The sequence below is a fragment of the Podarcis muralis genome, chromosome 14, assembly GCF_964188315.1.
Source record: "Podarcis muralis chromosome 14, rPodMur119.hap1.1, whole genome shotgun sequence".
Taxonomy (NCBI): Eukaryota; Metazoa; Chordata; class Lepidosauria; order Squamata; family Lacertidae; genus Podarcis; species Podarcis muralis.
The window spans coordinates 23,374,034-23,388,024 of record NC_135668.1 but is presented as its reverse complement, the minus strand read 5'-3'; the positions used below and the strand labels follow the sequence as shown (position 1 = coordinate 23,388,024).

At 43.4% G+C, this 13,991-nt stretch overlaps 1 protein-coding gene across 3 annotated transcripts in view; it reads right to left on the bottom strand.

Moving 5' to 3' along the window:
• Window positions 1-13,991, bottom strand: part of ADAMTS17 (ADAM metallopeptidase with thrombospondin type 1 motif 17) — a 173,567-nt gene that overhangs the window by 10,973 nt on the left and 148,603 nt on the right. For all 3 annotated transcript variants that reach the window (XR_013390667.1, XM_028705340.2, XM_028705341.2), the window contains one exon: window positions 11,905-12,057. Coding sequence is in view for 2 of the 3 variants with exons in the window: in XM_028705340.2 (XP_028561173.2) it covers window positions 11,905-12,057 (153 nt within the window). In the remaining variant the exon portion in view is untranslated. The remainder of the gene's footprint in view (window positions 1-11,904; window positions 12,058-13,991) is intronic.

Here is a 13,991-nt window from a genome sequence, read left to right as displayed (position 1 = left end):
ATCACCTAGGCTATGCAATTAGTCTTTTCAGTGCCAGGAAGACAGACTTTAACATCTATCTTGAACTGCCTGGGTTTGGCAGCTAAGGAGACATCTGGCTTATTTTAGGGATGGGGGTGGGAATCAGCTTTCCAGGAAACAGGGAATACAGAAAAGTGTACACATGAGGGATTCTTGCACACATGGCATTGTGCTTTGGGAACAGCAAGGGTGCTAAGGGCAGAAGGGAAGTAAATGTTGATAATGCTGTAATTTGTACCAAAAATGTTAAATCCTATACAGCCTGACTGGGAGACAAGTCTCACTGATTTCACTGGGAGATAATTTTGACGTCCTGGTCCAGATATATAGTTCAACAGTGCACCAGTTGAACCTGTAAGACGTGGCGATGGAAATGTGTGTTTAAATGGTCCCCATCAAAAGAAGAAATCCCCGAACATATAAAATAAGAATGGTAAGGAGCAGACTTCACTGGAACCCTTCTCCCTGCTAGGTTAATATCCATTTCTAAAAAGAACTTAAAGAATAATTTCATCAGACATGTTAAAAAATTCTATTAGCTGCTTCATATACACATGCACGTTCATATTGATGTCTTACGTGGCTGATGTTTGATTCAGAGAATCAGCAAGTTGAAGAGGGGCATACATAGCATCTGAACTAATAAAGCAAATCCAGTCCAATTTCTGCTGGAAGACCCCAGTGAGAGAGAGCCCACTACCACTCTAGATCAGCCTTTCCTCAACCTTGGGTCCCTAGATGATTTTGGACTATAACTCTCACCATTCTTAGCTAGCAGGACCAGTGGTCTGGGATGATTGGAGTTGTAGTCCAATAACATCTGGGGTCCCAAGGTTGAAAGGCTGCTCTTCTAGACCATTGCTTTCATTGACAAACTGCTCTTACCATCAAAAGGTTTCTCTAAACATTCAACTGCAAATTGCATTAGCTCCACCTTTTTGCAGCCACATTACACTGCTGACACATATTCAGCTTGTGCTGAACTATAATATTCTGCGTAGCTAAGCCAGATATTCCCTATCTCCCTATACCTGTACTTTCTTTTTTTTAAAAAAGACGGTTGTAGCCAAATGCTTTACAGAAATAAAGATAAATTATGTCCACAGCAGTCCAACAATCTACTACACTAGTAATCCATTTTTAAAAAATGAGGTAAGATTAGTCTGGTAGGATGTATATATGCCTGTTTCTAACTCATTGGCTGTAGTATGACTTGTATGGGCCTTCCACTTAAAGATTAAAGATTTGCAACTGGCATTGGATGCTGGGGTAGATATATATTGGGAAAACTCTTGTTTGGAGTAGGTATCAGGTGGTATGTCTGCTCACCCTCTTGGTGTGGTGGCATCGCAGGATGGCAGAGGCTCCTCCAAAAGCCCCGACAAGGGTGGCTCAGGATCAATGCTCAGTCTGCAGGGGCGGCAGGGGCGTAAGCCTGCACCGTCTATCATGAACCAGATCCAAACCTGCACCCAGGATTGGCAAATGGGGGTGCAGGTTTGGATACGGGCTGGGCCAGGGGGCAGAGCTGACGGAACAGAAAGGCTTCCCTCAGGTCCAGTGATTTGCTGTGACGAAGCATAAAACTGCTCCCCTCTCCCTTCTCAACCAACTATCCTACTCTTTTTTAAAGGCTGAAAGAAAAGTAGACTTGAATGTAGCAGATAGATTTCCAGTAAATCATTCACCGACAGAACATGGCTGTAGTTTCATAACCTAAAATGAAGGATTGGATCCTGAAAGGATGATTTGCAAAATCAACGTCCTGCATGTCCATGCCATTAATTTGGACTAAAGCTTCCAGCATTAATCAGTACGTGATACATTTTTTTCATAAACATTCAATCAACTCCAACAACTACTTTTAGTATCATAAATTCAGAACTACTGGAACATAGACAATGGGCAGGATCTGGGTAAGTTTATATGGGGAGAGGAGGTCCTTGAGGTATTGCAGTCCTGACCTGTTTAAGGCTATATGGCTCAAAACCAGCACTTGGAATTGGGTCCAGAAACTAATAGGTAGCTGGTGCAATTGGACCAGGATTGGTGTCATATGCTCAAACCATCTTGCCCTGGTGAGCAACCTGACTGCTGATTTCTGCACCAGCTGAAGTTTCTGAACAGTCTTCAGAGGCAGCCCCACGTATAACATGTTACAGTAATCTAACCTAGACGTTACCAGAGCTTGAGCAACAGAAGTTGGGCTATCCCTGTCCAGATAGGGGCACAGCTGGGCCACCAATCAAACCTGATGGAAGGCACTCTGTGTCACCAAGGTCACCTGAGCTGCAATCTAATTAGTCTATAGCAGACTTTAAGATATGTACTTTTCACAGCTTTAAAAAAAAAAAAAAAGGGGGGGGGGGAGACAGCAAAGGACAAAGAGGGAAAGAAACACCAAAGCTATATAACGATTGTCCCCAGTCTTGTCAAAAACCATCTTTCAGTTTTTTGTGTCAAGGAAATGATTTGTTTGATTCCAGTGGGGGTAAGAAATGGAACACCTTCTGAATTCAAGGGGAATAGTTCAACATTGGGAAAAGGAATAAATTACATCGAGGTGAGAAAAAAAGGTATCTTAGAAGTATATTGTAGAATGCAAAGGGGCATCTACCTACCAAGTTTCCCCCCCCCAACTGCCTCCAAGCTGTCTTTTTTAAGTCCAGGTGATATTGAGAACAAGATGGGGCCAGCATTTTCATCTCTGCGTGTAATTAAAAATGACTTCACCATTTTCAAAGAGCAGAGAGTTCAAGATGACAAGTACATAAATCCATCTGCTTCCTGGAAATATGCGTATGCCAAAGTAGGAAGAGAGGGGAAGGGGGATGCAGTTGGTAAGAAGAACACATGAAAAGCTAAAGCAGAGGGAGAGATGGGAAGCCTGACCTGCTCCATTGGTTCTGCTGGCCAACTTTGGCTCTTTCCATCCCAGATGATCATTATCAGAACTGGTGCCCTAATTTTTCCTTTTCCCTCCCCATCCCTTTTCCCTTTTGCATTGTGGCCCCAGCCACGCTTAAGCACTGTTCAAAAACTGCAACTGACCAGCAGTGGAAATAAGTCTTTTCTGCAATGGAGAAGGTGACTTTTCCTGATGGTTGTGATGACTCAGAAGTCCCTTGTCTTAATTTCTAGCATGTAGTCATAGAACCACTTTGCACAAAGCAACCCAGTCTGAGGTGATACCAGTGTAAAATTCCTTTGCAAATGAAGCATCTGAAAATGTGAAGATCTGATCATCTAACATTACTGATAATTCCCCCCTCCGCCCTCCCGTGCACTTTCCCTAAAGGAGCTCTGGCAACCTTATCACCTTATTGCTTTCCTTCTTGGGGCAATAATAAATCTTGCAAAGAGCTGCAGGAAGGAATGCAAACCCAACTGTTGCATCACCAGAAATTTCTGCAGGCGACATTTGTACGTGCAACATCTGCATGTTGAGCAGTACACAGAGGATCTGTACGCGTCCATGAGGATTCCATCTGCACAAGCCCTCTGGCATGGGCTGAAGAATCACATGTTCTAAATGTCTGGCTGGCTGTGTCTCGTATTTTTTTAAAAAAACCCTCCTCAAAATCTCTTTGCAAACATTTCATCGTTGCTCCAAAAACAAACCAGTATGTAAAATGGGGGATGGGCATGATTAAACAGCACAATATCACCTGTAATCTGCAGACAGGTGCTACCAGATGTATTTTGGCTCAACCCACCTAAAACTAAAACTTTTCTTAAGTTAATCCAATGGAATTTCTCCTTGTCACTTCCCAATCGACCTAGAGGCCTGCAACGGCTGCATCTCATCATTTTGGGTTGTGGTTTCAAAGCACTATGTAGTTGCAGTCCCTGACCATGTACACCTCTCCTGTTCTTATGCATTCACTTACCCAATTTTCCTAAATACATCAATATCCTCTTCCCCTGAGCAATATTATCCGTTCCATACTACAGAAGATGTGGGAGGCTGAGGCTAGGCTCATGGCCACACCATTCACTTAAAGCACATTTTAAGCACAAGTCTTCTCCCAAAGAATCCTGGGAACTGTATTTTATCCCCACAGAGCTACAATTCCCATAAATTTTAACAAACTACAGTTTCCAGGGTTCTTTGTGGGAAGCCATGTGCTTTAAATGTATAGTTTGGATGTGAACTGAGTGTTTAATGCAGGGATGGGGAACCTGTGGCCCTCCAGATGTTGCTGAACTACAACTCCGATAATCCCAGGCCTTGGACCACAACAACAAATGTTTATTCGGCTATTAAGCCCATCATGAAGCACAACACAACAAAACAAATCAAATAAAACAGCGGACTCATACAAACCACAAGTAGTATAACACAGTTCACACTCACAAGGACGGATATTAGCCATTCATAAAAAAGTTTAAGATTAAGATTAAAAAATTTGGCACTACACTAAAAACAATATCTGATGTCATTATAGAAAATTCTTGTGACTATCAATAATCAGCTAACATTCCGTTCCGTCTCTTGTGCGAGAGGACGGCTGTTAGGAATTTAGCAACCTGTAGGGTAATATAAGGATCCACATCTTGAAGTACCCAGGCAAGCTGTAGGTCTACTGGTTTGTCAGCCATAGGCTGGATTATGGGGTTTAGAATACTAGCACGGGCTGAACTGTACAAAGGGCAGATAAACATAACATGATGTAGAGATTCAGATGTTTTCATTTCACAAGCACACATTGAAGGGACTTGGCCCTTAGTGAATCTATGTCTCAGCACGTTTGTTGGAAAAACATTGAACCTAGCTCTAATGAAGGCATAACGGTGAGACACAGCCATAAGCGATGTTAAGTAGGACGGAGCGCGGTAGATAGGGGTTATGCCGAAATTTAACGGCGAGCAGGCTCCACCACCAGCTACGAAATTTTGGTATAGCTCCACATCATCCAGCCTTTGATTTATACACCTTTTTGCCACATTTAGATCCAGTTTGAGCAATTCAGTGGGCGAGATCTCATAGGACAGCAATTTGGCATGGATTTTTCCTGACCACAAATTTGTGAAGTCATCCCGCCACATGCATTGAATTAGATAGTGGTTCGGGAGTTTATGCCATAGGGATATCCAATAGATCAAAACTCTCCTCCATATGACTAACTCCACTGAGGGGATCTTCATTTCTAAGCGAATGGCCGCATTACTTACGCATGTTGGTAATTTTAAAAGTCGGCGTAAGAATTGGCTTTGAAGTGTCTCTAAAGGTGAGAGGTTTGCAAAGGCAGCCCATAAAGGTGCAGCATAGGCCATTGTGGCCATCACTTTGATGCTATACACTTTCAAGGCCGCAGGGATGAATAAGGCCCCCTCAGAGTAGAAAAAACGGAGGAGGGAGTGTGATAGGGCTTTTGTCTTGTTTTGAAGATATTCAATGTGCGCTTTCCACCCTAAATTATATTGAAAATAAATTCCTAAGTATTTAAATTTATGTACTTGTTCGATTTTCGTGCCCTCCAGCTTCCAAGAATAAAGTTTTCGACTCCTTGAAAATATCAGTACTTTAGACTTGGTGTGGTTGATAGACAGATGATTAGAATGGCAATATCTCACAAAAATCTTTAATGCCCTCCTTAAACCCACTCTAGAGTAAGAGAGTAGTACCGCATCATCTGCGTAGAGAAGTAAAGGACAACGGTAATCAGCTATGCGAGGGGTGTGGATAAATTTTTGTGCGACGGCTAATGGGTTCCTCATATCACTGATAAATAAGTTAAAAAGAAGCGGCGCTAAAATACAACCCTGGCGTACACCCTTATTTACTGGCACTGGGTTAGTCAGGTCTCCAGCAGGGGATAATCTCACCCTGGCCACGGACCCGGCATGAAGTTGGGAGATAAGCCACAGGAGCCTTCTATCTATTCCCCAGCAGGCAAGTTTATCCCATAGCAATTTCCTCGGAATACTATCAAATGCAGCTTTCAAATCTATGAAAGCTGCGCAAAGTTGGCCCCGTCGAGGTGTCGAGTATTTCCGGGCTAAGTGATAAAGAATAATTGCCTGGTCTGTTGTGGATCGGTTTGATCTAAATCCAGCTTGCTCATGTCCAATCAGGTCAGCCTCAACTGACCACTTCATCAGCCTTTTCAGCAAGAAACGGGCATATATTTTCCCAATGGACGATAGCAGACTGATATTCCGATAATTCCCTGGGTCACCGGGAGGGCCTTTTTTGTAGATAGGAATTATAATGGCCTCCTTCCACGTTCCTGGTATTAAGCCCGAGGCATTTATTGCGTCAAACGTTTTAGCTAAGATCCCTGCCCACCATGCAGAATGAAGCTTTATGGCCTCAACTGGGACCAAATCTGGCCCAGGGGCCTTACCAGTTTTCAGCTCAGCTATCAATTCTAGGATTTCAGCAGGGTCGGTATTGGGCCAGACGGGAAGGGGATTAGAAGGTCTCCAATGAGTGGCCGGAGCTTCTGCCACTGAGAAATATTTTCTCAGGAACTGCTCCCATGTTGGGGCCGGGATCACCGTTAAGGGATATTTCGTGTTTCTTCCCTTTATTAAGGACCAAAATTTCCGGGAGTTATGAGATTTCGAGGCAGAAATTATAGTCTGCCAACGATTTGAATGCCATTCCCGTTTGGCCGATTTCCTGGACCATACTTGCAGGGGCTGATAGGAGTTCCCCACCCCTGGTTTAATGGGTGACTGCATGAAAAAAATTGACTTGAGAATGAGCAAAGAGGCTTTGGTGAAGGCTACAAGTTTGTGATGTTTTAATGGGGCCTTTCTGTATTATTGCCCAGTTTTATTACCCAGTATCTTAGCTTCTCTCGGGACGCGGGTGGCACTGTGGGTTAAACCACAGAGCCTAGGACTTGCCAATCAGAAGGTCGCCGGTTCGAATCCCCGCAACGGGGTGAGCTCCTGTTGCTCGGTCCCTGCTCCTGCCAACCTAGCAGTTCGAAAGCACGTCAAAGTGCAAGTAGATAAATAGGTACCGCTCCGGCGGGAAGGTAAACGGCGTTTCCGTGCGCTGCTCTGGTTTGCCAGAAGCGGCTTAGTCATGCTGGCCACATGACCCGGAAGCTGGACGCCGGCTCCCTCGGCCAATAAAGCGAGATGAGCGCTGCAACCCCAGAGTCGGTCACGACTGGACCTAATGGTCAGGAGTCCCTTTACCTTTACCTATCTTAGCTTCTATGTCATGATAGCTCTTATACCTGCGGCAACAGCTAAAACAGAACGTAATCTGTAATACAGTTTAATAGAAAGATTGTTTCTAATAAAATTTCCCCCTGCGTACCTTGGATTCCTTTTGTTTTCTCTCTCTTTATTCTCCCTGGTTTTATAGAATATGGTTTACACTTGATCTTGCCAAAATGATTCAGTTGCAATTAGAAGTCTCTCATTACTCCCACAATGATGGATGACTGATAATCCCGCACAGAAGACATCTTGGGGGGGACGGCACAAAAGAGAGGTTATTCTGACAGGAAATGAGACTTTCCCCAGGTTTCACATGTCCTACTGGGATGGATACCTGCAGCCAGGATTGCAGAAACAAGGATGCCGAAGAAGCAATTGGCAGCTCCTCACGGCAGGGGAGGGCAGGTGGCTAGAGGCAATTTTTCAAGTGCACTTTATCATGAGTGACATGACTTGGCAGCAGCAGCAGGAGCCTTCTCAATGCTCTCTCATTTGCCAAGTTCTTGCTGATGCTTCAAAATGTGTTCTAGGCGGATATGGGTCCCCGGGGGGCCTCGTGGAGAGGCACTGCCAGTCAGGTGTGTGACATGGAAAGTAAGACTCGTTTCCCAGCTTGGAGTGGGGGCATGGAACATGGGCATTCTGCCAGATTCCCATGCTTGCCACCCAGCGAGGGGGGAAAAGAAGGGGGCTGCTTGCTTATCATAGGCAGGCCTTAAATACATAGCTATTTATCTCCTACTTGAAATAAGTAAATAAATGCACATTGTGATTCTGCCTCCAGTTTCTGCTCTGCCTTCTCCAGTCTTCTAGGAAAGCAAAGTCTTCTAGCAGTAGCAAAGTGTTAGTAGTGCTGCAGAGTGGCTGATAAGAGTCAGAGCTGGAAAGTCCCTGATTCAACTCTTTTCTCTGCCATGAAAATTACTAGGTGGTCCTTAGGCAGAGTTGGTGGAGGAATCCAGTGGAAATGGAAATGAGAGTGTGAGTGGAAATGGATGACGTTTGCTTATTTGTCCCACGTCCGGAACAAAAATCAATCCAGAGAACATGATCGGTATTTGCTGCTGCTGTTTTTGTCTGCAAGTGATACAAAACTGAAGATGTGTACCCCCACCCCTACTTTTGCATTGTGTTTCCTTTGCACGGAAAGGGATGCCGTGGAATTATTTAATTCATTGCAATTAATTATGTAGAATTTCGCCACAGCAGACAGAATGGCATAGCTTTTGTCAGAAGCCAAACTGCAGTGGAACGGACACAGCTCTGCATGCAATGAACATGGGTTAGAAAAGAAATCTGTGCCTTCTTACACCCCTAGCCTGAGGCAAGATCCTACAGTGACAATAGTACTTGCCTATAGGGTGGCGGTTAAATGTGAACCACCTTTAACATTGTGAAGCTATATATAATTGTTTACTGTTAACTAGAGACATGCCCTGTAGTTTCCTGGATGAGCATTGCTCTCGAGGCTGTGTTTGTAAGCAGGCTGCATGCAAATGGCTTTTTGGATAGTCCCCTAACCCTCCAGAACAGATTGGGTGGGGGCTGCAGCCAGATATAGACTATCTGCCAGGAAGGAGGAGGAATGACTGAAAATGGCCCCCTCCCTCTTTCTGCTGATGGATGTGTTCCATCAGCAAAGCAACAGCCATTGGGTTCCACCCATAGGCTTCAGTATGAAATAGGAGACCGATGGCTTTAGATAATTATTTGAGGGCCCCAAGGGCTAATTCAGTGAATTAGTATCAGCTGAATTCCGCTCTTGCCCAGAAATGAAAGAAACATAAGCTGCCAGTTGCACCATCCTTGGTTGCCATAGTTCCACAGCTGTCAGTCATTGTACTTTTTTCAAATCCTGCTTTATGACAGTTTGAAGGGGAAAACTGGAGAGCACTGCAACTATTTCATATGCTCCACTCTGAAAAATAGACTCTATGGTCAATTCATAGCCTGAAGAGGAGGGGTTTTTGTTTTGTAAGCCTCAAAAAATGTTATTTCACCTGTTAATACACAGTGGCTGTTTATATTGGCTGGCCCTTCTGGTTCTATGTTCCAGGTTATGAATAATATAATGTTCAAAATTCCAAACATTTGGTGATAGAAATTCTCAGTGTGACCTAAATATTGGCTTAGCAGGGAGTGAATAAGTGAGAAGGCCCTCTCTCAGATGCAAGTTCATATAGGGCCCCTCCAGCCATCCTTTTTTATTGTACATCTGATGATTTGTGCTCATGATGCTATCAGGGCAGTCATACATGACCCTGCTTTCAATGCTCTTTGTGCCTGCAGAGGTTTGGGAGCAGTAATACTAATTCATTTCCAATCAGTGCATATCCTGCAATTTCCTACTGAAATCCTATAACTTTTCATATCACAAATGCTCTACGTTTGGTTACTGATCCCCTTTTGTTGTGCATCAGCTTCTCTGGACAGCAATAATGTGGTCACGTAGGGGAGCATTGTAGAATAAGTACGTAACAAAGCAGAATTAATCCAACACTGACCCTCGGTCAGTGTCAATAATTATTGCAGAATATACCCAGAATAACACACCAGTCTGAAGGGACCCATAGTCACACTTACTTTGGCCACCTGAGACCACAAACACCCTTGCTGTCAACAGGTCAAAAGTGGAAATTTCACCCAGAATGGACTAGGTGGGTTGTTGTTGTTTTTTGCTAGAATTCAGTCACTAACAACATAATTCAGCTCTAGTTTTTGGAAACTAAGGTGAAGCTACTGAACCTGTCTGCTTTTAATTGCATTCTGTGTATTCTTTTGGAAAAAGCAGCTTCTTTGTTTAAAGACCATTAGGTGGGCAAAGATAAGATATGTCTATTAACTAGACATGGGGGAGAATTTTGTTCAGACTGCATTTTAAGTGAATTGACCTAATTTGCAGCTTCCAGACTATGCACAGACATTAAAGCAACTATCCATCAGATTTGACACTTCTTCAAATCTTGCAATATGGATCTTGGCTCAAGAAAAAGGTGCAGACATGCATACAAAAATGTGTATTTTGAGGATAAGTCTAGGAATAGATGCATTGATATATAAAATAAGTATTTAAATATTCCCCTCCCCCCTCCACAGGCTTATATGACCAAGGTAGAATACAATATTCCTGGGAAATTCCTGTTCCTTGTGAAAACATGGAATCTAGTAATGTAAAGGGACTTGATATACACTAAGGGAAAATTAACAGAATATTTGTCCGCACTGCATTCTGGAAAGGGATAATTTTTGGCTTTCTACCACAGAATTCTCAGCACCTTACTGAACAAAACTGTCAAAGGATCCTGGGAATTAAAGGTGAAACAAAAAGGTGTAAATCTGTGACACTAACTATAGTCTCTACTTTCTTAACCTAACATTTGCTTGACTCCACAAAACCAGATTTATATGGTCACATACTGCCCATGTATAAAGGAATCATATGAAGCCCCAGGGATGTGCTTGTACTGCAGCTGCCCCAGTAAGTGTTTCAGCATAGCCAGAATGCCAAAGTTAGAACGTCTGAACTATGTGGCCTTCTTATAAGGTGCTCCGGTCGGCCTTGAAGGAAAGATTTTAAAGAGATCCACCAATCCACACAGAGGGAGCCATATTTTAATCCTCTCCCTCTTGGCTCATCTCCTGTTACTTCACTGCTCATTTATTCAGTCACCCTCTGCAAAAGGAAAATCCCCAACATATTCAAGTAACAAGCATGCCTCACAACAATGAAATGTCGTCCGTAGACCCATTTACGAATGTGGCTTCTTGGCCTTATATGTATGTTGCTGATCTCAGTCCAAATTTACTAATTCCTGTTCCAATGGGGTAGGCTCAATTCCAGTTTGAGAATTTGGAAGTGACAATAAACTATTGTGAGAATTTATTTCGAGTCCTCCTAACTAGATGGGTGTTTGAGGAACAGCTTCCTCTCCTTGGCTCAGTGGCTAATAATACATGGGCACAGTATCAAGAGTTTGGAAACCATAAAGCAGCTATGGGGGCATAATTTCACATGGGCACGCCATCAACGTCTCCACCCTGTTCTTGAAGATTCCATCCATGCTCGCAATCCTAGTTTTAACAGAGCTAAACTGAATTTTCCTACATTTTTCTCATGCTTCTATGATTTACCTTGGATTTCCTTGGCTCAGACAATGGGAATAGTGTTTCCTTAGCTATATTGCTCTACATGTAAAAGGTTTGATTAGTGTATACAGTTCCCTCTGCAAACATGAGAGCAAGCAATGTAGAGAGGCTTAGAGCCACAGGAAGCTGCCTTTATGCCGAATCGGATCATTAGTCCACCCAGCCCATTATTGTTGACACAACTTCCATTCTGTGTAGGAAACCTTCTTCTGTGTGGCTGTTTTGGGCCAAGAGAACACCATGGAAGCCTCTTGCACCCTGAGCATCCTGGGATACCAGAATTCTCCAGCAGGGATCCCTTGGAAAACAGAGTTAAGATGAGCAAAGAAGAACGTCTGCAATGGCAGTGGTGGAACAGATGGAGGTTGGTAGAGTTATTTCCAGGGGCTCTCCAGGGTTTCAGGCAGACCTTCTGGATTGAAATGATGTGCTCCATCACAGACTTGTGGTCTCTCTAAAAGTTAACAGTCACTAAGAGATAACCATATCTGTATCTGCCGTATCTGCTCTACTGAATTAAGGCTCCATACAGGGCTGAAAGCATGGCCTTACCTTGGACCAGTCTCCTGTTTTCCACTCATAACAGCCTGTGTAATCCTCGCACTCTTCCTCATCCCTCGGCCTAGTGGCTGAATCACACTTCCCTTGGGGGTTGGTGCATGTGACAGTTCTCTTCTTCTTCCCCTGCCCACAGTTGGACGAGCACTGCAAAGCAATGGGCACAATCATTGGTTGTTGATGAAAACTGACTTGGACGAAAACGGAGCAAAAATCTATTGTTGCCAACAAGTTTTTCCTAAGTGGTTTCAGATGTAAAGAGTTCTGTTTTCCCAAATGTTTCTCACAAGAATCTTCATAAAATTTTGACTGGGAGATTGTGGGCATACTGGTGGGAGATTGATGTTTGACATTAACTCTAGCCATCATCCATCCAAGGCTATGTACACAGCATATCTTCAAAGGACATTTAAAGCACACACACACACCAAGAATCCTGGAAACTGCCATCTGTTAAGGGTGGGAATTATAAACCTGTGAGAAGCAAACTGCAGTTCCCAGTGTGCTGCAGTGTGTGTGCATGCTTTAAATGTATGGTGTGCATGAAGACAACTAGCACTGTTATCAATACATTCCCCATTATGGGGTGAGGTGGAGTTTCACCAATACAGTTGTTAAACCTTCATTTTAAATGTGCAAAAACAAGGGGGGGGGGTTATGCTACACACCAAGGCTGATTCTAAATTAGTTTGACTGGCAGATAATATTGGAAGGAAAACTGAGCTTAATAATATTTCAGACTTAAAATATTGTGAGCCACATTTTAAATTCAAACTGTAATGCAATCTGTGACATAAAGGAAACAATAAAAACACATAAAACCAATACAAATGTTTAATGTGGACACATCATGAAACCACCTCATTGAAGTTCATGGATCACTGGCGGGCTACAGATCAGCTTGTGAACTTCTGGTGTAGGGCATTAGCAGGGAAAAGTGTGGAACATGGCTGAATATTTAGCTCTGTCCCCGATGTCACAGCTTCTTTCAACAACCACATGTGCACATGGTTCTATGCCCAGTGCAAGCTCCTGCTTGCTACATAGGGGCTTTGTATCCTTGGGACATCCACACAATCAGGGATCCTGTTCACACGAAACCCCTACTAATAAGCAGTAGCTTTTGCATAGGCCTTCCTGAACACATAATTACATGCAACTAGGGATGTAAGAAGCATTGTTTTCTGTTCTGCCCTTTATTTGTCACATGCAGTACTGTTTCCATTCTGCTGCAGTTCCTCTTCTGCCAAAGACTATGTTACTTGTCTTGCCACATCCATTCAAAAACCATCAATGTATCCATTGAGATAAAATCTAGAACTGTGCCAAGTGCTTGCCTGTTCCACTTTTCAGGCTAAAATTTCTAGCTTTGGGGCAGGGAGATAAAATATTTTCACCCATACTCTTGATCATGCACAATGTATTCACTTTGTTTTCCCTGTTTCCCTCTTCTGCTTTTTGGTATTTTGTTTGTTTATTTAGTTTCGGTTGAGAATTCTATAGGATGGTTCTAGCCAATCAAAGCTCATATACTAAATGTGGTGAGGTCACAACACTATGCAGCCAACTAGATTGGCTTACATGCTGACATCACAGAGGGCAAATACAGCTAATTAAGAGTGAGAGTAATGCTGGCTTCCAGTTCCACTCTACCCCACGATAGCGGGAGATCGTTGGCAAAGGAAAAGCAAGGATTGTTGAGGGTTATTATCCTTGCAAATTCCCCCCAGGGATGGAGGGAGGGGAGAAACAGGCTTTACTTGCAGTTTGTCTAGGTACCTGGTTCTCGCTCCAGCAAGGAATGTGGGGGGCAGGGAGGTGCTGAGTACAAAAGCACTTCGCCTGCCGAAAACCTTCCAAAACTGCCATTAAGAAGCAGAAGTTCTCCTGTTAATTGGAGCTTAATTGGACTAAAGTACAGGCATGTGCTAGAAGAGATGGGATCACAAACCGCGGAACAAACCAACTGCAAGGACTTTAAGGTTTGAACTTGGATAAGACTTCATTCAGTGCAAGACGGTGGGGTGGGAGGGGAGCCTATGGTTTCTTTATTTAAAGTTTCCTTCTCTACATTTATGATT